The 25,927-nt window shown below is 36.2% G+C and overlaps 1 protein-coding gene across 1 annotated transcript in view; it reads right to left on the bottom strand.

The window, feature by feature from the left end:
- The window catches only part of LOC125831899 (N-terminal acetyltransferase B complex auxiliary subunit NAA25), a 60,602-nt gene that overhangs the window by 30,066 nt on the left and 4,609 nt on the right, over window positions 1-25,927 (bottom strand). Inside the window, exons 4-11 of the mRNA XM_049511026.1 lie at window positions 23,582-23,675; window positions 23,359-23,477; window positions 22,300-22,370; window positions 19,444-19,585; window positions 19,188-19,363; window positions 18,569-18,771; window positions 3,961-4,091; window positions 2,250-2,326 (exon numbers count right to left, since the gene is read on the bottom strand). Of these exons, the coding sequence (XP_049366983.1) occupies window positions 2,250-2,326; window positions 3,961-4,091; window positions 18,569-18,771; window positions 19,188-19,363; window positions 19,444-19,585; window positions 22,300-22,370; window positions 23,359-23,477; window positions 23,582-23,675 (1,013 nt within the window). The remainder of the gene's footprint in view (window positions 1-2,249; window positions 2,327-3,960; window positions 4,092-18,568; window positions 18,772-19,187; window positions 19,364-19,443; window positions 19,586-22,299; window positions 22,371-23,358; window positions 23,478-23,581; window positions 23,676-25,927) is intronic.

Genomic DNA, 25,927 nt, shown 5'->3' with positions numbered 1-25,927 from the left:
ATAATCAGGTCGAGGGGGTCATGATTTTATGTGCTAATTTTGACACTATGGCTTTCTCCTAAGTTGCTCAGACTGGGGTGTGGGTGCCCGATACGGATGTGGATCTAGAGGTTGGTTCCATCAAGATCTAATTTTAAAGATTTGGGGATATGGATCCATGTATGGAAACAGGTGTGGGAATTCGCTTATATATAATTAATAACATATCTAAAATTAGAGGTATAAAACCTAAATTATGAGATATTATGTGGAGATCTTGAGAATCTTGGAAGGACATTAAAGGAAAATGAGTGACATAGAAATTTCTATATAAAAGGTATTTCATTTTCTTCAATTTCACCTTAGCTTTTGTATTGATTATAGAAATCATTATAGTTGTCTAGACTTTCTCCATTGATTTTGGTCAAAGGACCCAAAATCAACCAAATCGGACACAGATCCCACACCCATGTCGTGTCGACACGGGTGCGGCACCAAAAGTGAAGAGTTCGAGCAACTAAAGTTTTCTCCCTAACACTAGCTTCTCAACCATTGCTTTAGTATTATTTTCTACTATAACTGAAGTCATAGTTTTAATCTTAGTTTTAATCCACTAGTTTTGAATACTAAAATCAATTTCTTAGCACTCTTACCATCTACGATCTTGGTAGAGAATCAAAGAGCTTTTGTTGCCGGCAGGTGGTTACTACCCATATATACCACCCGTCTGGCCAACAATTATGTTCGCAAAAGTTGGGTCACCGTATATCTTTCAAGTAACTATTTTCTCATATCTAATATTGTAGCAAAGTGTCATCATTTCGGTGACTATTTTTTCATATTTAAGTTGTGTAGAACCATGTCATCTTTCCGGTGCAACTTTTTCATATTTACTTTGTGTAGCACCGTGCCATCATTCCGGTGACTACTTTCTCATATACAATTTGTGTAGCACCGTGCCCTCATTCTGGTGACTACTTTCTCATATCTGATTTGTATAGCACCATGACATCTTTCCGGTGACTACTTTTTTATATCTGATTTGTGTAACATCATTTTTGTCGATGACTACTTTATTATTTGTGTAGGGTCGTGTCATCATTCCGACCCTACCCATATAATTTCTCATCTTCTGTAGGGGCCTGTCATCAATCCGACTCTGCCCATATAATTTCTCTTTTTCAATAGGGTTGTGTCGTCAATCCGGCTCTACCCAGATAATTTTTATTTTGCAGTACAGTCGTGCCATCATTTTGACCCTACCCATATAATTTCTCTTTCTCAATATGGTCATGCCATCATTTCGAGTTTCCGACCCAACCGATATACTTTTATTTCTCGGAGTGTGAACACTTTCGGTCATCAAATCTAATACTCTGACGTATGAGCATGTTTCGGTTCATTTTTTAGTGACTTTTTTGTTTTTTTAGGAACAAGTAACTAAAGTGACTTTCTTGTTTAATATCGGTTAATCCATTGATTTCCAAGATGATCCATATATTCATACCTGATTTTGAGCACTTATTGGCGACTGTGCATGGTGAATAAGTCTATATGGAGCAACCACCAAATTTTGTTGCTCAAGGGAAGTTTAGTAGCCTTGTATGTTGATTGTGCAAGTCACTCTATGGTCCGAAACAGTCTTTTGAAGCTTGGTTTGGGAAGTTCACACTGTAATTTAGGAATTAATCACTTTGTACTTTATTGACATTTTGCATCAAATCAGTATTGTGTGAGAAGACTAAGCACATTGAGATTGACTATCACTTTTGTGAAGTCAAGTGATCAACTTGCAGATATCTCACCAAGCACCTCATCTTTCCTCATATTAATTACATTTGTAACAAGCTAGGTACATATGGCTTGTATGCACCAGCTTGAGGGGGAGTTTTAGAAAAGGAATAGTAATAGGAATAGGAATAATATATAGTTTCCTAATTGGTCAAAGATTGTATTTTAGATAAATAGGATCTCTATGTAATAATGTAGATACACAATTCAATAATATTCTTCCCCAATATTTCTCACAACTGTCTTGGAGAGGCAACAAGTGCATGTTGTGCAAGACATGACCCTCAAAATTAGAATGAAAAACAAGAACGGGATCCATCAGTCAAGTCTACCATATTATGGACATTTTGTGTAAGCCATCCATCAGTTAACATGGTTTTGCTCTTTTGCACATTCATGAAAGGTATAAATCTGATCAATGGGTTAGTGAATTAGGAATGTGCTAATTAGAAGCCATATAAGAATTTAAACCTTCTAACCTTCTTACTGTCAAGCCAAATTCCAAGATCATAACTGATTCCACCAGATACCCGATGTGCCTAGTACGCCAAAAGAGCTACAGCCAGGGTAAGAAGATTAATCAGTTAGACAGTTACACAAAGAAAAAATAACAAGACTTCTCCTTGTTATGTCAATAGAAAGTAAGATATTGACTCGACAATTGGAAATTATGAAAAAACATATCACCTTATAGTAAAAAGATAAACAAAGCTAAAAGCAACCACTAAACATACTCAAAGACAGTAAAGGCAATCTCCCAAATATGCTTATTTTGAAAGCACTTCTGCCAAAAAGGACTAACAGAGAAACTCATGTGGAGAACTGTAGTTTGTTTTGGGACAATCCAATTGAAAAGTGCTTTGGTCAGTACTAGAGATACGGTTTTGTTTAGCCCATCTTTTCAAAAGTGATTGAGTGTCAAATAAAGAAAAAAAAACATCTACATATTCACTTTACAGTTCGTATAATTTAAATAGATAACTTATATTAAATATTTATTATAAAAACTTAAGTAAGCTTTTGATTTTACTTAATTAAAATGTAAAAACAAAATTGCAAAAACATAAAAAAATAAAAAAAAAATCAATACAAACTATACTTAAATCAAAGTAACTTGTGCGGTTTTGCAAAACCAGCCCTTGTAAGAACTTTCCTCGACTTAACACCTCTATTTGGCAAAAAAAGCATGCATAGACACATAGAAAATCAACCATTAGACATGCTTGTGTGGCATAGATTTAGATATATGACAAAAGTGTGCCAATTACACTAGTAAGGAGTGTGGATGTAATGACAAGAAAGAAATTAGAAGAAAAGATACTGTTTAAACTTTTATATGATATTGAGATCATTATTGAATAGAATTTCCATGTGCTTAGCTCATCAAAAAGAATCAAAGCCTGCACACTAGAAACATGTTTAAGACATAATCGAGTAAAATAAAAAGTTTTCTCTCGCTAACAGCTTAATCTTTTAGATGAAATAGTCACACACTTCAACATGTTCAGAGCTACCAACCAAGAAAACATGTCAGATAACAAGATTTGGTCTTTAATTACTAGAAATCCATTTAAAGGAACATCTTGTAAAATAGAAACTATTAGACATAATATGGTGCAGTTTGAAGCTGCAGCTTTCAAGTCACATATTTTTTTTGATGAAGTAATAGATTACATTAAAGGCATCAAGAAGATGCAAATAGTACACAAAAGAGTGCGATCAAAAGTGGGTGTGTTGGCTCCATTACAGTGAGTCCTATACTAAAGATAAGGAGCTAACAAAATCAAAAAAGTTGTCAGGGGAGTTTATAGGGGACAAATAACACCAGCCATTCAACAAATTAAGACACTTAGAGCCCGTTTGGATTGGCTTAAGAAAAGTAGCTTTTAAGTCAAAAATAAAAAGTCAAACTTAAATGGCTTTTAGATCAAAAAATAAGTAGGGGAGGCCTACTTTTGATTTTTAACTTATTTTAAGTCATTTTAAACTTATTTTTAGTTTTTTTAACCTTGTCAAACACTTCCTAACTTATTTTAAGTCATTTTTGAATTTTTTTAAGTTATTTTTATATTTGTCAAACACTTGCAGAAGTCAAAAAGGGTCCCTGATGGCTTTCGAGTCGCACATATTTGTGATTGTAATAATACATAATGAATAGAGCACTGTAATACCATATGGAAAAATACAAACCTGTACCAACAAGTTACATGCCATAGACAAAAGATCTTCACCATACATACTCTCTTGAGCATCCAATTCTTTTGATAGAGGGAGATTTTCACAGTACATTTGTGTCATTTTAACAGCTCTTGTCTCCAGCTCTGGAAAAGAAAATGGCAATACTTTAGGAGAACAATCATGCTTGAACAAAGCAATATGCAACTTATGCACCAAACATAGGCTTTGCAATAGATGTCATCCTCCTTAAAAAGGACAAAAGTTCATGAAATGATTAAATGACCTGAGATGTTAAAGCTTCTTGCATTATAAGCGACACATAATGATTGGCCACAAAACAATAGATATTCAAGATAAATAGGTCTCACTCAACAACAAGTTACAAAAAATAATGTTTGCAACTCTATAGAGTTTTCTATAACGTGGTCATTAATTTCATTAAGGAAAAATGTAACCAGATTCCCTACTAAAATGTCATTAAAGTAACTCGTGAAGTACATGTATACAATCTACACTATAGGCTAGCACAATTTTGAACTTCTTTTTTTTTGAAATTGGAAACAGTATTATATATATATATCAAAGCAATACCTGGGTTGTACTTGTATTGAAACCATATATACAAAAGAGCTCCCAAATTCTAGTGTCTATGACTAAATTGAATCTAAAACATCAATAATAGAAACAGTTTCATTTGAGTACATCTGATTACACAAAGCATAGGATCAAGAGACAATTCAGCTTGATCTTCTCCATACTATTCTCCACATTTTCAAAACATTTAGAGTTTCTCTCCCTACAGATTGTCCCCCAGATGCAAGTAGGAACAATTCTCGTCTGCTTCTGTCTTTTGCTTGCAGACCTGCTTCCTTCCCAGCTTTTGAGTGCCTCTGAAACCTTAATGGCATATCTTTTTTTTTAAAAGTGGTAACTTTTTCTATATATGTTAGAATCCAAATCTTACAAGAGTTGTAGCAGCCCCATATTTACAAAGTACTACCTACATCTATGATTCTATGATTCTATGATTCTATGATCCTATGTCTATAATGAGTCTAAAACATCAATGATAGAGACAGGATCATTTAAAAGTAACTGATTACACCAAAAACACAGTAGCAAGATGCAACTAAGCTTAATCTGTTGCATATTGTTCTCTATGCTCTCAAAACACCTAGAATTCCTCTCCTTCCATATTGTCCACCAAATGCTTGCTGGGACTATCCTCCACCTGCCTCTATTCTTGGCCAACAACCCAGCTTGTTACCTCTGTAATTTTCCCAGGCATGCTCCATGCTATTCCTCTGAGGTTCAAAAACAATCTCCATAGTTGTCCTGTGATTCTACAATGTAGGATTAGATGATTCACAGTTTCTGCCTGCTCCCCACACAAGAAGCACATGGGGCTTAAAATTATCCCTCTTTTCATTAGGTTCTCTTGGGTAAGCACTGCCTCCTTTGCCAAAAGCCACACAAAGCATGCCACTTTATATGATATTTTGGTTTTCCAAATGTTCTTCCATGGCCAACTGTTTGGTTGTTGGTTGTGGTAACCTTAATGGCATATCTTCCTTCAAGGTTTACAAATATGCTCCAAAATTGCCATGTTATCTCAAAAAGCAATGTAGAAATAGATGATTAATTGTCTCAATCTTTTCCCCACAAAAGAAACAAGTGGAGCATAAAGTGATCCCTGTGTAAGGACTGCTTCCTCAGCCAAAAGCCACACAAAACAAGCTACTTTGTGTGGTATTTTACTTTTCCAATTGAGCTTCCAAGGCCAATAGTTGAGTTGTTGATTGGAATGGTTCATCATTATGTAAGTTCCACTAACCTTGAAGGAACAGTTGTTACTGCTCAGCCGCCATCAAGGATCTTCTCCTATCTAAAGCCCACAGAATTGTTCAATTGTGCTAAAAAAAGTTGAGCCACTCGTAGTATTTCACAGTCATTTAACTGCCTTCCAATTTCCAAACATAAGGCTCCAACCTTGAGTTGTCCACAAGTCTACAATAGCCTTTGGTTGATGTATAGCAAGGTTGTATATATTTGGAAAGAGCATTTCTAGTTTGCAAGCTTGCCAATCATCCTTCCAGAAAAGAGTTTTTCCCCATTTAATACTTCGATCTTGGTATTGGTTTTGAATTCACTCCACAAGTTTCTGATGGATATCCACAAGCTCACCCCATAGAGTGTAGTAACCTCTTTAGAAATGTCTTCCTCCTCATATTTTGCTTACTGATTTTGATAGCATCCATGTCAGCCTACTTGTATTGAAGTTGACGGGCTTCAATGAAAAATCAAGAATATGTTTATCATGAAAGAAGCGTCCAAATTCAAGTCCAAAAGAAAGAAGATTGGGCCACACGAAGCCCAATAAAAGAGCCCAAAAAGTTGAATGCTTAAAGTCAAAATTTCCTAGTTTAAAAGTTTCCTAGTTTAGAGTTTTCCTAGTTTAAAAAGTTTCCTAGTTTAAAGTTTTTTTGTTTTCCTAGTTTAAAGTTTCCTAGTTTAAAAGTTTCCTAGTTTAAAGTTTCCATAAAAGTAGGATTTAAATCATATTCTATTTGGGATAGGTTTTCCCTATATATAGGGGTTGATTTTTATTATTTTAGAGAGACATGATTAATATTATTTGAGAGGTTTCTCTTCTTTACACCTTTGTGTGTGGTGACTATTTTATAAGAACGATTCTTTAAGAGATAAGATTAATTCTTAATTTGATATCTTTGGTTTCTATTCGTAAATTAAAGAAGGTGATTAGTCTTATACTAATTGTTGTCTCTAATTTCTTCCTAATAGGGGTCTAGATCACTTTTTTATCTAAATTCTTGAATTGACTCTATTAGTATCATAATTAGTCTTAATCCGCTAATTTTGAATACTAAGATCAATTAGGGTTCTTAGCACTTTATCTTGAAATTGGGAATTTTATTCTTGAATTTCACATATCTTTCAATTTATGTCTTTAATCTTTATAATTTCACTTCCGCATTATTTTCTTGTTTATTCTGGTAACCCGATTCTTATCAGATTTCCCCCCACAATAACTGGTTGTCATTAGTGAGCTTCCATAACCATTTCATTTTGTGTGCCCTACTCAACTTCAAGATTTTAATTCATAATCCCCCATATCTCTTTTCAACTGTCAGTGCCTTCCATTTAACCAAATGGTATCCTTTCCATTCTCTATCCCCTTGCCAGTTGCCACAAAAAGTTCCTACTTGTGATAAATATAAGAGAAAAATAATATTGAAATGTGTATCTACTTCATTACAATGAGCCCTATTTATAGACACTACTCCCTCCGTCCATTTTATGTGGCACTTTTTGGATTTCGAGATTCAAACAAGTCTATCATTGACCATAAATTGTTCATAGATCTTTTAAACATTTTGAATTATCAATTATTGTGATTTATAGTACTTTTTACGTAGTTTACAAATATATAAATTTCATTTCAAAAAAATTGAAGATTTCATGCGCAAATTCCCGATCAAACTTAAATTGTTTCTCTCGAAAAACGAAAAGTGTCAAATAAATTGGGACAGAGGGAGTATATTATAATCTTTATCAGAGTAGGATTCTATATACTATTCATGTTCTTGTTCTAATTCTAACACTCCCGCTTAAGCTGGTGCATATAAGTCTACAAGTTTGTTATAGATGTAACTAATACGAGGACCAACGAGGAACTTGGTGAAGATATCTGCAAGTTGATCACTCGACTTCACAAATTTTGTAACAATATCTCCCGAGGGTATCTTTTCTCTGACAAAGTGACAATCAATTACAATGTGCTTAGTCCTCTCATGAAATATTAAATTTGATGTGATATGAAGGGTTGCTTGGTTATCACGGACAAGTTCCATCTAATCGATTTCTCCAAATTTTAGTTCTCTCAACAACAATTTAATCCAAACTCGCTCACAAGTTGCTACAGCCATTGCTCGATTTTCAACTTCTACACTAGATCGAGCAACTCCACTATGTTTCTTACTCTTCTAGGATACCAAATTGCCTCATACTAAGACACAATATCTGAATGTAGAACATCTATTGGAGGGTGATCTTGCCTACTCAACGTCTGCATATCCAATGATAAGTTCATGGCCTCGATTCTCGAAGAGTAGTCCATTACCTGCATCCCAATGACTATCATTGGAGGTAGTCATAAAGTGACTTACAACACTCAGAGGAAAAGAAATGGTAGGTCTAGTCACCGTAAGATAATTGAAATTTTCAACTAATACCTTCTAGGATCAATGAATGGCTCCCCCTATCCTGGAAAGAGTTTAGCATTCAAATCCATAGGAGTGTCAATGGGCCTACATCCCACCATTTTTGTCTCCTCAAGAATGTCGAAGGCATACTTGCATTGTGAAATAACATACTTGATCTGGACTAGCAACCTCAATACTAGAAATACTTCAATTTGCCATGTTCTTTAATCTGAAAAAGCTGAAAGAGATGTTGCTTCAGATTAGTAATACTATCCTGATCATTGTCGGTGATAACGATATCGTCAACATAAACCACCAAATAAATACACAGAATTGTTGTAGAATGTCGACAAAACTCAGAGTGATCAACTCTAATACGAGTCCTAAACTCCTAAATTACTATATTGAACTTTTCAAACCAAGCTCGACAAGACTGTTTCAAACTATAGAATGACCTGCGCAATGACATACAAGGCTAATAGACTCCCATGAGCAACAAAACTAGGTGGTTGTTTCACATAGACTTTTTCCTTAAGATTACCATGGTGAAGCATTCTTAATGTCAAACTGATGAGGAGGCCAATGGCGTATGGCAAGCCATAGATAGAAAAAGACGAACAAATGTTACTTTAACCATGGAAGAGAAAGTATCACTATAATCCAGCCAAAATGAGAATACCCTTTGGCAAAAGTGCATTTGGAACAAAAAGAAAACACTACTGAAAAAAACTCAAATCAACTGAAAGTTCTCGAAATCTAGTATAAAATATATGAAACATCTCAAAATCAAGAGACTAGTTGATATTGAAAGAGAAAGTTGCATGCACTAGCCCATGGAGCTGAAGCAATCGTTGGAACCCTAGATCTAGCCGTGCATGAGGGATCGTGAGGGATCTACGAATGGCAATGCTAGTTACGCTTTGGTCTTCAGAGATGGTTGGACCTTGTAGTGGTGTTGGATTTTGCACAACACCAACGAAAACAGAGATAGGTGTGAGTAGTCATCGAAATGTGCACAATGATTGTAGAGTTCACTGGAATGATGTACCGCGATACTTCAAACAAGTGGCCTAAAAAAGGCTAGCACACCCGGCACGTGGTGTAGATCTCACCGGAGAAGGCAACTTCCAACGGTGCGAGGGGAACGTGGAAGGTTTTCTGCGGTTGGAATTCAGTGGGTTATGGTCGCGAGAGGGCAGCGACATGTGGTGGTGTTGGTTTTCACACAACACTAACGAATACGGGGTTGACGCATAACAGCCCTAGAAAGTCACCGAGATTTGACGCACAATGAGCGTTTTGACCTAATTTTCTTAATCAAATATTTCTCACCAATGCTCTGATTCAATGTGAGAAATATGAGAGAAAAATATTATTGAATTGTGGATCTACATTATCACACTAAACCTTATTTATAGACACTACATTACAATCCTTATCCAAGTAGGATTCTATATGCTAGTTACTATTATCAAAAAAAAGTAGGATTCTATATGCTATTTCTATTCCTATTCTAATTCTAACACTACTTATGATATCCAACCTATTGATGATCCTAATTAGAATAGGAAACAAAGAAATCATGTATGTTGGAAGAGCATCAAGAACTAAATTTGTGAGAGTCAATCTACCAAGTACCACCCAATGATAGATATTCAGTCTTCCGTTTTGGAAGATTCTTCTCAAACTTCTCAATCATATTATTCCAAATATCTGCAGATTTGGACTTAGCTCCAAAAGGCATTCCTAGGTAGATAGTTGGTAGGGAAACAACTGCACCACCTAAGATTGCAACCAAAAGCTCCATATTTGTGACATCATTGATGAGGTACAAAAAACTTTCTCCCGTTTATGTGTAAAACAAATATCCCTTCAAGCAATACCAGAATCATCCCCTGCAATCTAATTTGTTCTTCTTCAGCATCACAAACTTCTTCAGTATCATTTACATATTGTAGATGAGTCACCTCCAAACTTTCCCTATCAGTTCTAGCAACATCAAAACCTTTTAACCATTCATTCAAGTTTGTAATTTTAATCATGTTGTTAAGTACCTCCATAGCTAACAAAAACAGAAAGGGTGACAAAGGGCCTCCTTGATGCCCCTTGGTTGATAAATCTGATTGTGTTCAGATTTAATCAAATTCAGACCTGATTCTGATCTCTTTTTTATATGATTCTGATATGATCAGATCTCTAATCCTAATTAGGCAGATTCTTATCTGATTTAGTATCCCGAAGTATAGAAATTTTATTTGTTTCCTTAATTGAATATTTCATAGTTAGGCTTCTGTTTTGTGTAAGAATACCTCTGTAATTGGCCGCATAGATACACTTGAGAATTAAATGAAATCTCTCTTCTCAAAGTCTACACCCTTTGTACTCTGAAAAATCCTGCAGGCGAATCATTAATTGAGGACTGAAACTGATGAGATACACCATTTGATCCAATGAATCCATTTCTGGCCAAATCCCATCTTCTCCAATAGACACAATAGATATCTCAGTTTACAAGGTCATGCTTTCTTGGTGTGTAGCTTGCAAAGTATACCAGGTTTCTTCTGCTTCAGTCTTGAGTCCGCTGCTTCATTTGCAACGAGGACAGAATCCATGATTTTCCTTCCTTTAATAAAGGTCATCTGCTGAGAATCTACCAGCTTTGCCATTACTCCTTTCAACCTCTCTGTCAGCACTTGGGAAAAAAAATTGTACATGCTACCTGTCAAATTAATGGGACTGAACTCCCTTAGTTCCTTGTCACCCTTCTTCCTGGTGATAAGGACTATGAAAGTAGCATTGAGACTTCTTTCAAAATCTGTAAAATGGCAAGTCTCCATAGTACACTTCTTGAGTATTACTTTGGGTAATAATCAACTGTCTCCTTCAATTCTGGTAGGTTCCTTAGTTCACCCTATATTAGCAGCTGGTCAATAATGTTGTATCTCTTATGTGCATTTGCCATTTTGTTGAAAAATCTCAAGGGCCTGTCATGGGTCATGCCCAGAAAGATCGCTGAAGCCATTCAGAGTTGGGAAGAAGCTGTAATGCAGTCTAAGAGCAGAGAGAAATGGAGAATTGCCCCTGCTAGCATTTGGTGGGCAATATGGAAGGAGAGGAATTTCAGATGTTTTAATAGTATAGAAACCAGTATGCAAAAAGTCAACCTTAATTGCTTGTTGCTACTGTGTTTTTGGTGTAATCAATTATACTTCAATGACACTATCTCCCGAATTGATGTACTAGACTCAATTTAGGATCAGATAGCTGGATTTGATGATCTTATTGTAAATATGGTTCAGTACTTCCTATGTACATTTGTAGTTGCTAGTTTTGACACACATGCGTTGCACGTGAATATCAAATCATGTATCACTCTATTTTTAAAAATAATGTGAATATTATTAAATAAAATATTAGTCACTCTTAAAATCTCTTAGTTAAACCTCTTAAATATACTTTCTCCTCCCTTTCCCATTGTGCGTTACTTTGTTATTATTGTATTGTTGGTGTTCTTACTTTTAATATAATATAATATAATATAATATAATATAATATAATATAAATTTGATAAAAAATATAGAAGATATACTAAATTGGATGTTTTTAGTTGGGGTATTAGATTAATTTTACATTCATATTAGGGAGTGTTCTAATTTCACTGAACTTTGAGATTGTCAAAGTCTGTAAATCAAACTTGAGGTTTTAAGAAGAGAAAAATAGAAAACACAAAAAAGGTGTAGTTTAAAAATGTGAGGAAACCCCTCCATTTATAGTTAAAAATGTATAGTATTAGTATGTGCATATTGTTTCTTATCATAAAAATATAGAAATATACTAAATAGGACGTTTTAAGAAGAAGAAGAAGAATAATGAATATTTTTTTTTAAATGTAGTTTAAAAATTTGAGGAAGCCCCTCTTTTTATAGTCAACAAAGGGTAGTGTATGAAAAATTCTTCATTGTGCCTTATAAAAAAGAAGTCACAACCCTATAGAAAAGTCACAAGCCTTCAGAAAGGTCACAACTCATCGGAAAAGTCATACAACTTTTCGGAAAAGTCGCAACCCTTCGAAAAAGTCACAACTCTTCTGATCGCAACCCTATAGAAAAGTCACAACCCATCAAAAAGGTCGCAACTCATCGGAAAAGTAATAACTATTCGAAAATGTCACAACCCTTCAATGTGAAAAGGTGTCCGCCTTTAATTATAATATAATATTATACACGTAAATAAATATAATACAATATAAAATATAGAAGATATACTACATTTTTGGTGTTTTAAGTTTGGGGTATTATAGTAATTCAACATTTAAGTTAAGTGGTTCATTCTTTTAAGGTAGTATATATAGATTAAATAACAGATAGATATAGATTGGTCTAATTTTAATTTGATATGTTTAAAAAATAAAGAGAACTTTCAATTTAAGGATCATATGTAGAATATATAAAAATGTCTTTTAACTTTATGGTCTTAAAGATGCGCCCCACCCCCAAGAAAAAAGAACATTCTATGTTAAATTGAATAAAAACAAAAGTACAATAAATAAATGGGAAACGAAAAAGTACTCATTTAATGTAGTTTGGACTCTTCAAACAAATTTTTGATCAAATATTTTTTCTCCAACAGTTTGAGACTTTTCAGATTCTGAACACCAAGTTGTAGTTTGTGCAACAGAAAATTATTGAACTTCTTGTTAAGTAAAAGTTGTTGCAAAAGTATAGTTTATGGCTATGAAAATGAGTACATATTAATTATCAAGATACTCTTCTCGTTTAAAGTTGAGTTATTTCATTCTCCTTATTGCATCAATTTTTGTTGATCTATCTAATTTAACCACAAAAAATATTGTAATTGCATAATTGAAAACCTCTCACAATCTTCCTTATTTAAGAATAAGAATAGAAAACTTGAAAAATTTGTAGTTTAAAAGTGTGAGAAACCCCATCTATTTAAAGACAACAAAGGATAGTATGAAAAGGTGTCTATTGTGTCTTTTTCAGATAAGTCACAACCCTTCCAGAAAAATTACAGCTTTCCAAAAATGTCATAACTCATCGAAAAAGTCACAACTCTTCGAAAAAGTCACTACACATCAATGTGAAAAGGTACCTGCTTTTAATATAATATAGCGTAAATAAATATAATATTAAATATAGAATATATACTAAATTGAGTGTTTTAAGGTGGGGTATTATAGTAATTTTTAAATTTTTTTATGACCAGGGAAACCCGCAGCCGCTACCCTTTGGGTGCGCACAGGGTAAAACCTCCACTCCTATGCAATAGCTCGCAAACCACATAGGAGAGGTAACCCGCACTAGGCAAGCCCGGTGCGACGAGCTCGACCCAGAAGGCAAACCCCTTGCTTTCGCTGGCAAGGGGTTTCAAACTTGAGACCTCCAACATGGAAGTCCCAAGCCCAAACCACTGAGCCACCCCGAAGGGTGGGTATTATAGTACTTTAACATTCAAGTTAGGAAGTTCATGCTTTTAAGGTAGTATAGATACAGATATAGATTTAGATATACAAAGTTACCTGTTTAAAAAAGATATATATTTCTTCATTTTTTTAATCAATTCCTCATATTCCATGGTAAATGTTGCCCTCCTAACTGTCAACTCTTCTGTTAAAATTCTGTCTTAGAGAATTGCATCAAGTTCTCCCATTTTTCTGACAGTTTCTTCCTCTGTGAGCCCACATTTCCATGTTCGCTCATGTATACAATCTAACATTATAAGAACTCATTGGACAAAAAGGTGAAAAATATGCTCCCAGGCAATTTTATCGAGACTTCCTTTTAAAGACCCCTTCAGGGTCTTTGATCCCTTTTCCGGCAGTCTTCAACCACCGGAATCTTCCCTATCTTTCTTTTTTCTTTGAAAGCCTTTTTTTCATCATGGAAAATTGTATTTACTTTAGACTAGGTGGGAAATCTTTTGACATTACAGAGACTATAATGTTTTCTGATACATGGTTTGAATGGGTGGAAAGCTCTAGGTACTACATCAGGAGGATGACTTTTAGCAAAGGGGCTCTGGGTTGGCTAGCAGAAGGTTGCGAGAAGCATCAGAAGTCAGGGGTAAAATGTTTAAGACATGGAGAGGCAGAGATGTTTCAACTAATATCTTTTGCTCCTTGAAGTTCAACAAGTTTGGTCGTTTTTTGTCGATCATTACGGTTAATGGCCAAATGAGGTCTGTTATTATTATTCCAGAAAACAAGGACAATGAGGGGTGGTTGGGACTTGTCAGCCGGATTGAAAGCTTCATTAATAGGAGGTCTTTAATGTAAGCTGGTACTCCAGCAATAGGGGAGATAAATCATCCTTCAAAGAGGAGAGAAGGTAGCTACAAGGATGCTCTCTATAAGAACAGATGGATGGTGCAGGAACCAACTATCTCCAAGGTACAAGGCACTGTGACAGCTTCTTTACACCATGATGGAAAGGATCTTTTACAGAGATGTCTAATAGGAAGCTTTCCAGATTGCAACGAGATGCCAACAAGAAATGATGTGAGAAGGAGGATCCAACAAACTTGGAAAGGAGTTTACAATATCCAGGTTTTCGACATGAATGGCATTCAATTCCTATTCGAATTCCAGTCGAGGAAAGATGCACAACACATTCTTCTTGGTAACTGGAAGAGACAGGGCAAACAACTTGTGCTTGACTGGTGGTCTCCGACGTCTGGGGCTTATCCAGCCCACACCACTTTTCAATGGTTTTGGATTCGAGTACTTGGTCTACCTCTTCAACTATGGTCTGAGAATATTATGAAAGAGATAGGAGATAAATGTGGGGGATGGCTTGCAACTGAAGAAGAAACCACGATAAAAAAACCATCTGTGATGGGCTCGAATCAAAGTGAAAGGCCCCATTGAAAATATTCCCAGGGAAGTTGAAATTCAAGATGGTGGTTTGATTTTCTCCCTTCCAGTTTGGGTTGAAGCTCCGGCAAGATTTCGCAGATCTGAGGTGGTTGAGCTTGACAGCCAAGAAGTCAGTCCTAGGCTAGAAAAGGAAAGGGATAAAGCTACTAACTCCATAAAGCAAATGTTGACTTCCCAGGGATTAAGGAAAAGGAGAGACAGAAAGGATCCTGTGGATAATGATATGCATTTAAGGAATGTTGTGGGGTCCAGTAGCCATGTGGATAAAGTTGTTGATGCCATAAAGCAGATGTTGACTTCACAGAGAATTGGGCCAAGGAGAGAGGGAAATGATCTTGTGGATGTGATGGGACATGCATACGGGGGCCCCACTGCTACAGGTCAAGTGAAACCCCAATCAAATTATTTGGGCCAGCCGACCCATTTAAATAAAAGCCCAACAAAGGTTGTTGAGCCTTTTTTTAAAGATATTAACATTTGGCCAGTTAATACAGAAGCCCAAAATACTCTGTCAACATGCATAGAACAGAGTATGTGGAGTGAAGTGTCAAGAAGAGCTATCCAGACGGAGTCTCTGCAGCTGGACGATATAGAGAAGCGTCATTCAAAGTCGATTCTGTCGAAAATAAGGGAGACAAGTGATAAAACTAAGGAAGGGGAGGTACAGGGGAATTCTCAACAATTAATTCCTCTTAGTGATCCGACACCTCTCAATTGTGATGCCTCTGAATGCAGCAAAGAGGCAGAGGGGAAAACAAACCAATGGGTACAAGACAATATCCTCCGACTCAGCCAAATGTTTGGAATGTCTTTTGATGGTTTATCTGGGGAAGCTTTGACCCTTCTGTTAAAAATTGACCAAAGAAGGGAAAAGGAAGGCTCCTTAGCCTCGAGTGCTACAGAACATAAGGACAAACAGATAATCCCTAAAGAGCTCAAAAATTTGATCTTTGATGTGAAGTTCAAGGATGGAGAACCTAGGAGTGAATCTAGAAGCGGTGGGAGAATTTATGCCACCCAGTTACAATGAATTTAAAAATTCTATCATGGAATGTTAGGAGTTTAAACATGGAGAGTAAAAGAAATTTGGTGAAAAGCAGAATACAACAAGAGGGGGTAGATATTATAGTTTTGATGGAGACAAAGCTAAATGGGGCAGTGGGGGATCATGTACAACAATTAGGGGGAATAGGTGGATGGGGGGAATATGGCTGGAAGCGATTGGCAGCAAGGATGGAATTTTAGTTATGTGGGACAAAAGATCATGGAAAGGGGAGATGGTGGAATATGGGAACCAATCAATTACTTGTAAATTATGTGGAGTTAATCAAGAATTAACTTGGTTCTCACAGCAGTCTATGCATCTTGTGATAGAAATGAAAGGATGGAGTTGTGGGAAGAATTAGGAGCTATAAGGAGTCAGTGTGAAGGGCCCTCAGTAGTAAGTAGGGATTTCAATACTACTAGGTTTCCCTCCGAGAAAACCAATTGTGTCAGGCTTTCTAAAGCCATGACAGATCTGTCCAGCTGTATCAACGAATTGGAGCTGATTGACCCCCCTTTATTTGGGGGATCAAACACTTGGAGAGGAGGGGCAAACCATAGGAATGCCTCCAGGATTGACAGATTTCTATACTCGTTCCCATGGGATGAAATGTTCCTTCAAATTAGGCAATGTACTCTGCCTAGCTTGGGGTCTGACCATAATCACATTGTCTTAACATGTGGGAATAAGGCCTTCAAGAGATCTTATTTCAAGTTTGAAAAGTGGTAGCTTAATGTAGAGGGTTTCAAAAGTAAAGTTCATGAATGGTGGAGCTCCTTTGAAGTGTCAGGAAGACCGGACTACAAACTAGCTACTAAGTTGAGGCTGCTTAAAACAAAACTGAAGGAATGGAGCAGAGAGAATAGGGGGAACTGGAAGGCAAGGAAGGAGCAAACTTTGCGTCAGATAGGGGACATGGAAGTTACTCAAGAGTCTAGATCTCTTACTGATGATGAACAGATACTAAAGGTACACTTGGCCATGGAATACGAGGAGGTGGCAAAAAATGAAGAAATTTTTGGAGACAGAGGTCCAGAATTCAGTGGAACAAGAATAGCGATAAAAATACGAAGTATTTCCACAGAATGGCAACAGCTCACAAGAGAATCAACACCATTGAGTCATTAATGATTAATGGAGAGTTATCTTCTGAGCCAGTGGAAATCAAGAACTCTATTGTGGATTTTTACCACCATTTGTATAAGGAGGTAGAAAACTGGAGACCCTCACTAAATATTCTTAATGTACAGAGAATAACAATGGAGGAGCAGAGCTGGTTATCTAGAGAATTCAGTGAGGATGAGGTGCTAGAAGGGATAAGACTGTGTGCTTGTGATAAAGACCTGGGCCTGATGGTTACACCATGGCCTTCTTTCAGGCATTCTGGGAAACTATAAAGGAAGATCTGTTCACTATTATGGAAACACCAAACTGAGTCCACTTTTCTCAAAACTTAATTTATCGAACATTGTATTTCTTCTCTGTATAGAGAATTTCTATTATAGCATTTATCGAACATTGTAATTCTTCTCTGTATAGACAATTTCTATTATATTAATTTGGTAAAGATCAAAAAGCTCTCACGTCCTTTTATCACTTGACACAAAAAAAAAATCAACTGTCCTTTTAAACATCATGGTAAGTCGTTGAAGGACTGTGTAAGTAACATAAGTGGAGAGAAGGCACATGCCTAATATGACAGCGTAAGAAAAGATCACTTTGAAGTGAACCTGCAACCTCTTCTAATAAACATATACAAAAGATGAGGTCCAAGGACTCCCTACCTTTCCATACAAGGTAGTACATGTGAACCCCAACCACCACTCCACACACTATCCTGCCTGTGAGACCATTAATAATGAGGTGGAGTAAGCCAGAGCAAGCATGCAATCTAGTAAGACCTCCACCAATAACCTTCACTATCCTTCTATTCCCCTTTACTTAATATCCATTTCACCTTAAACTACTATAATCACCAAAAGCATAGCCCTTGCGACTGCAAAAAGAAACGACCCTATCATTGATCCCTCGACTATTAAATTCCTCCGTCATATCTACTTTCCCATTTTTATTTGTTGCACACTGCCCAGAATAAACAGATACTCACAGTCTGCATGCAATCCAATCCGTATCGACATCAACAGACTATATTTCATGTTTCAATTCTTATTCACTAAGGCCCCTAAAGTTTAAATTCAAGTCTTGCATGAAACAATTATTTCAAAATGAATCTACTTCAAAACATATCTACACACAAAACTAGAACAAACTATTAAGTGTGTTCCTTCAGTTGATTCAACAGAGAAATGCACTAGGGTGTCAGGGTCAAACTGTTTCCCTATATGCACGGATATCAATGTATGCTTCAAATTATGTGTATTTGAGCATCCTTATATGTAAACTTGTCTGCATCTTACACCGATATGCATGTAATGCATCATTAAGAAGAAGATATACCATTAATGGAAAGAGTGACCATGCTGCCAACAATATTTTGAATTTTGAAGACAGTAATATGCTGTCCAAGAGTCTTTCTGGGATTAGTTGGAATAGACTCACAGCATTCCTTCAGCTTATCCAGAAGCTGTATCTTCTTATCAAGATCCAGAATGTGTACAAATATTTCAACATCAGAAGCAAAACAAGCCAAATGCCCATACCTGTGATCAAGGAGGAAAAACTCAAGGATAATATTAAGTTAATAGACGCTAACTACACACCATCCTACAATAAAGCAGAATACATCCCTGATTTCAAACAAATCAGCAATATGGAATAAGTATGACCAAAAGAGACTCTGCACAAAGTTATCATTCATCTCAACAGTTAAATAATTTCAAGAAGAACTTCAATGACAGAGCAGCAATCCAACTTCAACTCTACAATTCACAACTCAGATTAGTCTAAGCCGACATCCATGGTATAATGAATTCTAATACTACTCACCAAAATATCCTAAGGTAATGAAGCAGCTGTGCATAACAGTCTTCAAAAAAAATTATATTACCCTATCTTGAGTTTAAAGTTCAAATTAGGAAAGGAAAAGAAGGAATACTAGAAGAATGATAGAAGCTACCTGAAAAAATATTGTACCAAAGCCTCCACCAACTTATCCGCATCACCTTTTCCATGTAGAAGCTTTCTTCTTTCGATTTCAATATTCGCCAAGTAAGGACATCTTACAGTATCATTACTAGCTTCTGTTAACAATTTCCGTACAAGAGATGACGCATTTGATAGGCGAGAACCGAACTGCATTCAACAACTTACATGAGTCAGAAACTATCATAAAACTTGGAGATAATAAATTACTTAGAGATATTAGCAATTACTGCTTCATCTGTCAAGTGAGAAACTTGGGAGTCCATCAGCTTTAGAGGATAAGTAGAGTCATTGTTTTCCCCCTTACACAAGCTACTGTCATCCTCCAGTAAACAGCCAAGATAGTGGAGGAAACACTCCCAATCATCGGGGCTGCCAAAGAGTTTAGTGTTACACATACTTTTGTGATAAAACAGTGGTAAACAAGGACAAAATTACTTGATACTTGAACAGAAAAGAAGTAATATCATTTGGTTAGCACCTCCATTCATTTTGAAAGTAAGTTCGCATGCAATGCTAAAGCTTTCAAACTGACCTCGGTTCTTAAGAGACTAAGCATGTACCATGTGTTACAAAAGAACACACCAACGAATGCTAGTGAGAATCTAATATGTTGCACCAACACTGAAGAAGTCAGTCTGGTTTATATCTAAGGGAAATAACCTGCACTAAACCAGGTTTTGGTGTCTGGCGAAGGGGAAAACAATAGCAAAGCATCATTTGGTACTAAACTAAGATGTTCAGGTATAAAAAATACTTTTAATGGGTAATTGAAGAAAGAAATGCTATCCCAAGTTACTACCAATACAACATGGATGAGTTCATATTGCATATAGCAGTCCTCATTTTTTCTGTGAGGTTCAAAATGTTAACAATACTTTTGGGGGTGTGGTGCTGGTAGACTGGAATCGCAACTGCAGAATACCATCTTTTACACAACAAGACTTAACGAAAGACAACACATCCTCCTCCAGCTTAAATGAATCAAAATCATATCAATGAAGCAGAAATTTGGTGGTGGAGGAACTATTGGCCTTTCTGTACTTGAGTTACTCCAGTTCTTGCAATAGGCAAAGCAATCTTATGTATAAGGCTGAGATGTGCTGCCTCTCAAAGTTTTATAAGTACCCTTGCATATTTAATAGTTTTATAAGTTCCTCATCACAAAATAAATGTTAAGGGGATAACAACTACTCCCTCCGTCTCATTTTATATGTCATCCCTTTCTATAAATAGCTGGACCATAATACTTGTCATTTTATAAAATTTATGCACAAATTACCGTATTTTGCCTATTATACCCTTGATAGAATAGTTAATTAATCTTGTCATTTATTAATAAAATTGACTTAAGAAAACATTAAAAAAGAATAGAAGGGTAAAGTTACATCATTTCTTAATGCAAGTGCAAAGTAAAAAAGTGACATATAAAATGGGACGGAGAGAGTATATCTTTCATAATAGCGCTTGCTTTATAATTAGGGAAAAGGCATAAGTGCTCCCCGCCCCCCAAACCATGATCGGAAATCCACGGACACACTTTTTCTTTGCAGGTCCTATTTTTTATTTTTTTTTCTTTGCAGGTCCTATTACCTCCTAAGCTATTTTAAAATGGAATAATACCCCCCCCCCCCCCCCCGTGTTGATGTGGCATAGACAACCAAATGAGTATCCCTCTTGTGTATTACACGCGCTTCATATACTTTTTAGCATTAATTTTTTTTCTTCTTGTTTTTTCATTAAAGCCCACTTTCTCTTTCTTAATTTTTGAATCTTTTTTCTCTTTCCTAATTTCTAAATCTTTTATTCATTTCAACAGCAAATTTCCTCCGCCAAGAGGAGTCTCTTCCATTGGAGAGATTAGGGGCTTCAAAAGAGCAGGATCCTAGACCGGAGATGGCAATCAAAAGCCTCGAGCAACTCTTCTCGATTCAATTGTTTTGCTTCTATTTAGAGACTGACGGTGTAACAACAGAAATGCATTGATTTGTTTGTTGTTTGGCTGGATCGGCATGGTTCGTCGGTGGTATTTGGATGGAAGAGATGGAGGTGGTGTTTTCCGACTATGGCACAACGATTTAGCAGTAAAGTATGGTGGTTTTAAAGGGAGAAAACAGAGAAGATCTAGAGCTCTGTTTTTTCGATTTGGAATGATATGGTGGTTTCGCATGGTTTTGACGGCTGAAGAGGATGGAATCTAGTGGAGGATTGGTGGTTCAGGTCTCGGTGAACAGTGCCATTCCCTTGTGAAAATTATTCTTCCCCTGCCCTCTTCGATCATTCCCTTTTTCTTATTCTGTGAAATACAAAATCTCCCTCATTCCTTATTCTTGGAAACCACTCTGTTTATGATGGTAGTAATGAGAATTTTGGGGAAAGTGATTAAAAGAATCAATTTTTTTATATGTATTATTAGAGTGGAATTTATTTTTTTACACTTAATGTATGCTTTTTCAAGATTGAAATTTGGGGACTTTGACGTTTCTTGGGTTGTAGTGGTCATCGGAGGAAAAGGATTTAATATGGGGAAAAGAGGTTTAGAAGATCAAGCAGTCTAATTAATTAAATCTAATTGTCAGATTTACATATGTGTGTGCGTTAAAATCGTCTTAAGCTTTGTAGTTTGGTTGCTGATTTGAACATGGCATTGCAAACAGTGTTATACACACTTCTTTTTTCCTTTTTATGACAGTAAACTCTGGGCCAGCTAACCCTTGTAGAATCCACCAAACAGTTTACTATGGTTGAACAAACCCAAATGTAAGGTAATCATGTCCACAAAGACTGGAGAAAACTGGGTCCACACTGACTTTAAGGCACGTAATCCCTCCCAAGCCACAGCAACTAGGTTCATCCTAGTTTCGGTAAAAGGCATCTATGTTCAAATAATGTCTTTAAGAAAATTTACCAAGTCAAATTATCTTCTTTAATATCTCTCAGAATATCAGAAATCAATGCCACAAATCATTCAAGAAACTTCAATGTGGAACACCTACGAGAGCAGCATATACAAAATTCAAATGACTACAAGTAAACACACGAACAAACAATGAACATGAATCAATCAGCATTTTCAAATCACATACCTTAGTTCTAAAACTTTCTGGAATATGCTGGCTGCAGCAGCATAATCACCTCCTCTAGCAAGAAGCCTCCCCTGTCAACTTGAAGTCAAAGAATGCACATTTAAGGAACGAAAACAATGTTCCCCAGAAAATAAAGGAGAGTACCCTAGGACTAATATGCCACTGAAATGAAATGAATATCCATTTACAGAAAAACAAATTGCTATGCTTTCAAGACACCTCTCACCTAGAGTCTGACACCAAAAGCAAAAGTTATCTACATTGAGGATTAACATATCGATGAAAAATGCTATTCATACTTTATTTTATTTCCATAAGTAAGGATGCTATTCACAAAAACCTTACACAAATTTGTCCTCGTTGTTCAGCATTCAACCATCAATGATCCAAGTAGCAATCATGAATCCTAAATATGCAGTTGGGACTTCTGTTTCAACCAGAACTCTCTATCTCATTTTATACAATAGAGGGTCAACCAAGTTTTATGACTACAACTTCCCCAAACTTCTTCCAAAGTATGTTTGATATTTACAATCTAGGTTCAAAGTTACCATGTTAAAAAAAAATTGCGACTCTAGGTTTATTTTGGACTTTTTTCATACTTCTTTAATATATTGACTTTATTATAAAATGATGGGATTGTTATCTGAAATAATCCCTGATAATAGATGCTTTGACATTTGTAGAAAGGCACAATTAGCGAGAGAACTGCACACTCCTGAACCCAAGGTTGCACCCATTCAACACGAGAACCTAGTTCCAACTTTTTTATAACCCAAGAAATCCTCAAGAGTCAGTGGCGCATGGTTCGAAACTCGGTAGACAATTGGCCTCACCAGGCTTTTGTCTGTGGCAGAATTCGAACCCATGACATGCCCTAACCCTAACCTACACAGCAGTTGTTGCGCTCTTACAACTCTATCTAACCCCGAGGGCAAAGGAATATCCTCAAATGTAAAGGAACTCGTCCTTCCTCTTTCAAATTTACTAGTCATTGTTACGACTAGTTAACTTAATCAATGACCAACAAATGAAAGAGCAGAAAAAGGCAGGCAGTACCTGTAAACGTAGTCTATCAACTTCGGTCATTATAAGAGACCCAAATTTTCCGGTAAGAAGTTCCAAGGCATCTCCATATTTAGATTGTTGCTCTAATAAGGAAACATACACAATAAGAGCTGTATAAAAGCATGAAATGTTTCAGTAGATAGAACAAGGTTCAAGCATAAGAGAGCACCAAGCCTGATTACTCATGAGTTATGGGAGAACAAACAAAAAGCACCTTCTGGTTCATGTAAACTATGAGAAGCAATGTGCTTCTTCAGCAGGCCTTCTGCTAAGAGTAATAGCTTCTCTCCTCCATTGCTGCAGAGAACCTATAACAAGATGGAAGGAATATGAGAAATTATCATTCATAAGGTTTAGTTGAACATCAGAAAGTTGCAATAAGATAAATCATTACATGTTTCAGGATTTATACACTAGAATAGGAAGATTTAGGGGATCAGGAACTGCCACATATACTTCAAAAGTATTTATGGTGAGCATGGATGCACTACAGTTCTACTACTTTTACTGAAGACCAACCAGCAAAATCAGAAAAAGGCACTACCAAGAGTACCTACCATGACAGAGAGCCATGTGTGGCAATCAACATGACAAGTCCATAGCCAAAAAGCAATAGAGGAAGGATGAGAGCAAGATATGAGCAAGGGTGTAGGGATCGAAAAGGGAGAAAGACCTGTGAAAGCACATGATTGGAATGAGTGATTTTTACTCTAAAGGTGTGTGACCTGACTTTGACATAGTCATCCTCCAATCATGAAAAATATTTCACAAACACTGCTAGAGTTAACAAAAAGTTGCTTATTTTTTTCTCCTGCATAACTTCAGAAGGGGCCTCAAACTCAGACAACAATAGCTCTGACATGGAATACCGCATCTATGATATTTTGATTAAATAGGAATGCAGCACATATGATGAAGTACCCATGCATGCATACAAGACAGATATCTTCCCAATCGGAGCTGTTTTTTTCTTAATAAAAGCACCATCTCTGCTCCCCCTCGAATAATATTACTTGAGAGCACCATCAGGTCATTTGGTTCAAGGAATTAAGCCAAGTTAATCTATATCTATATTGTATTTAAAGCACAAAACCCTTTAGCAAAATGTGTTCACTTTATTTACCCATTTAAAAATAGTATTTTACGGTGGAAATATAGGCTTATGCCAGCTGGATATTGTGGAGAGTTGACAAATCCATCAGAAAGATCTGGAGAATGATCCCAGCAGCCATATTTTGGAGCCTATGGAAGGAGAGAAACAGCAGATGTTTTAATGGAATATCAACCTCTTTCTGCACTCTTAAAGCCCCATGTCTAGTTAGTTTATTTGGCTGGCCCTTTTTTGCCACAGTGTAAACAGTGTGGATATCTTTTTGGATTTTGTTAGTTCCCTATCTCTAGTACAGTAGAGTAGTAGGGTTCCCTTTTGACTGTTTCACAGGTTTTTGCCAAGCTAGCTCCATATATTTCTGTTTGGGGCAGATTTCTTGCACACTGTGTTTTTGTAACTTTGCATCTTAGGTCACGGGTTCATGCCCCACACCACACAAAGCGAAGCCCAGTATTTAAGTGGAGAAGAGAAGAGGGGCGGGCCCATTATCCACCGAGTTTAGAAGGCTGTAATTGGTCCAAAGGGCGGGTCACAAACAGATTTCTCCGTCGTCAAAAAAAAAAAAAAAAACTTTGAATCTTCTTGATGCTTTCTGTTGAAGTATGTGACAATCTCATCTAAAAGCTTAAGCTGTTAGAGAGCACACTTTTATTATTTATTTATATTCTCAACACGCCCCTCACATGCGGACCTGATTTTTTTTCATGGGCCAAACACGTGGAAATTCTTTTTAATTTTGGGTGGCGGGGAGATTCGATCTCAATACCTCTGCCAGCTCTGATATCATGTTGAAGTGTGTGACCATCTCATAAAAAAGCTTAAGTTGTTAGAGAGAGCACACTTTTATTATTTATTTATATTCTCAACACTTTCTAATATCATTTAATTACTTTACCAAAAGAAAAATATAGTCATTTCATTATTTTACTAATATTAGGACTTTGAGATCAACAAAAAATTTACAGTCCTTTGATTTCCTTACTTAAACTACCTAAAAATAGATTTGAATTTGAAGAACTATTTTGTGTAGGACATTATTTGGGTTTTTCATGGAAGGTGTCCCTTGAAAGCAATTTTTCTGAGTTTAAAAATCATATTGCCAAGATGATTCACACTTTCAGTGAAGGGTCTTTGGCCTCACGATCCACTTGTGTGTCAACCTTAGATGCCTTTTTAAATTGACGGAATTGAACGGTGCCATATTTTTCTGAATGCGATTCTAATTTTCTACTTTTGGGAAATGAAATTTTATTTCTTGACCTATTTATGAACTGTTTCTCAACTAATCAAATTCTCTTTTGTTCACCTGCGAGTCTTGCCAATTGATTGTTGTTTTCTCATTGAGCCAATATTTTTTGCTTGTAATCCAAACACAAGCATATGTTAGGTAAACTTTTACCTTTTATGTTCTCTTAATTACCTTGTATATACATTATAGGCCTATTCTTT

This window comes from Solanum verrucosum, unplaced genomic scaffold, assembly GCF_900185275.1.
Source record: "Solanum verrucosum unplaced genomic scaffold, falcon-dt-bn FXZP01000185.1, whole genome shotgun sequence".
NCBI classification, from domain to species: Eukaryota; Viridiplantae; Streptophyta; class Magnoliopsida; order Solanales; family Solanaceae; genus Solanum; species Solanum verrucosum.
This window is presented reverse-complemented; position numbering and strand designations above follow the sequence as displayed.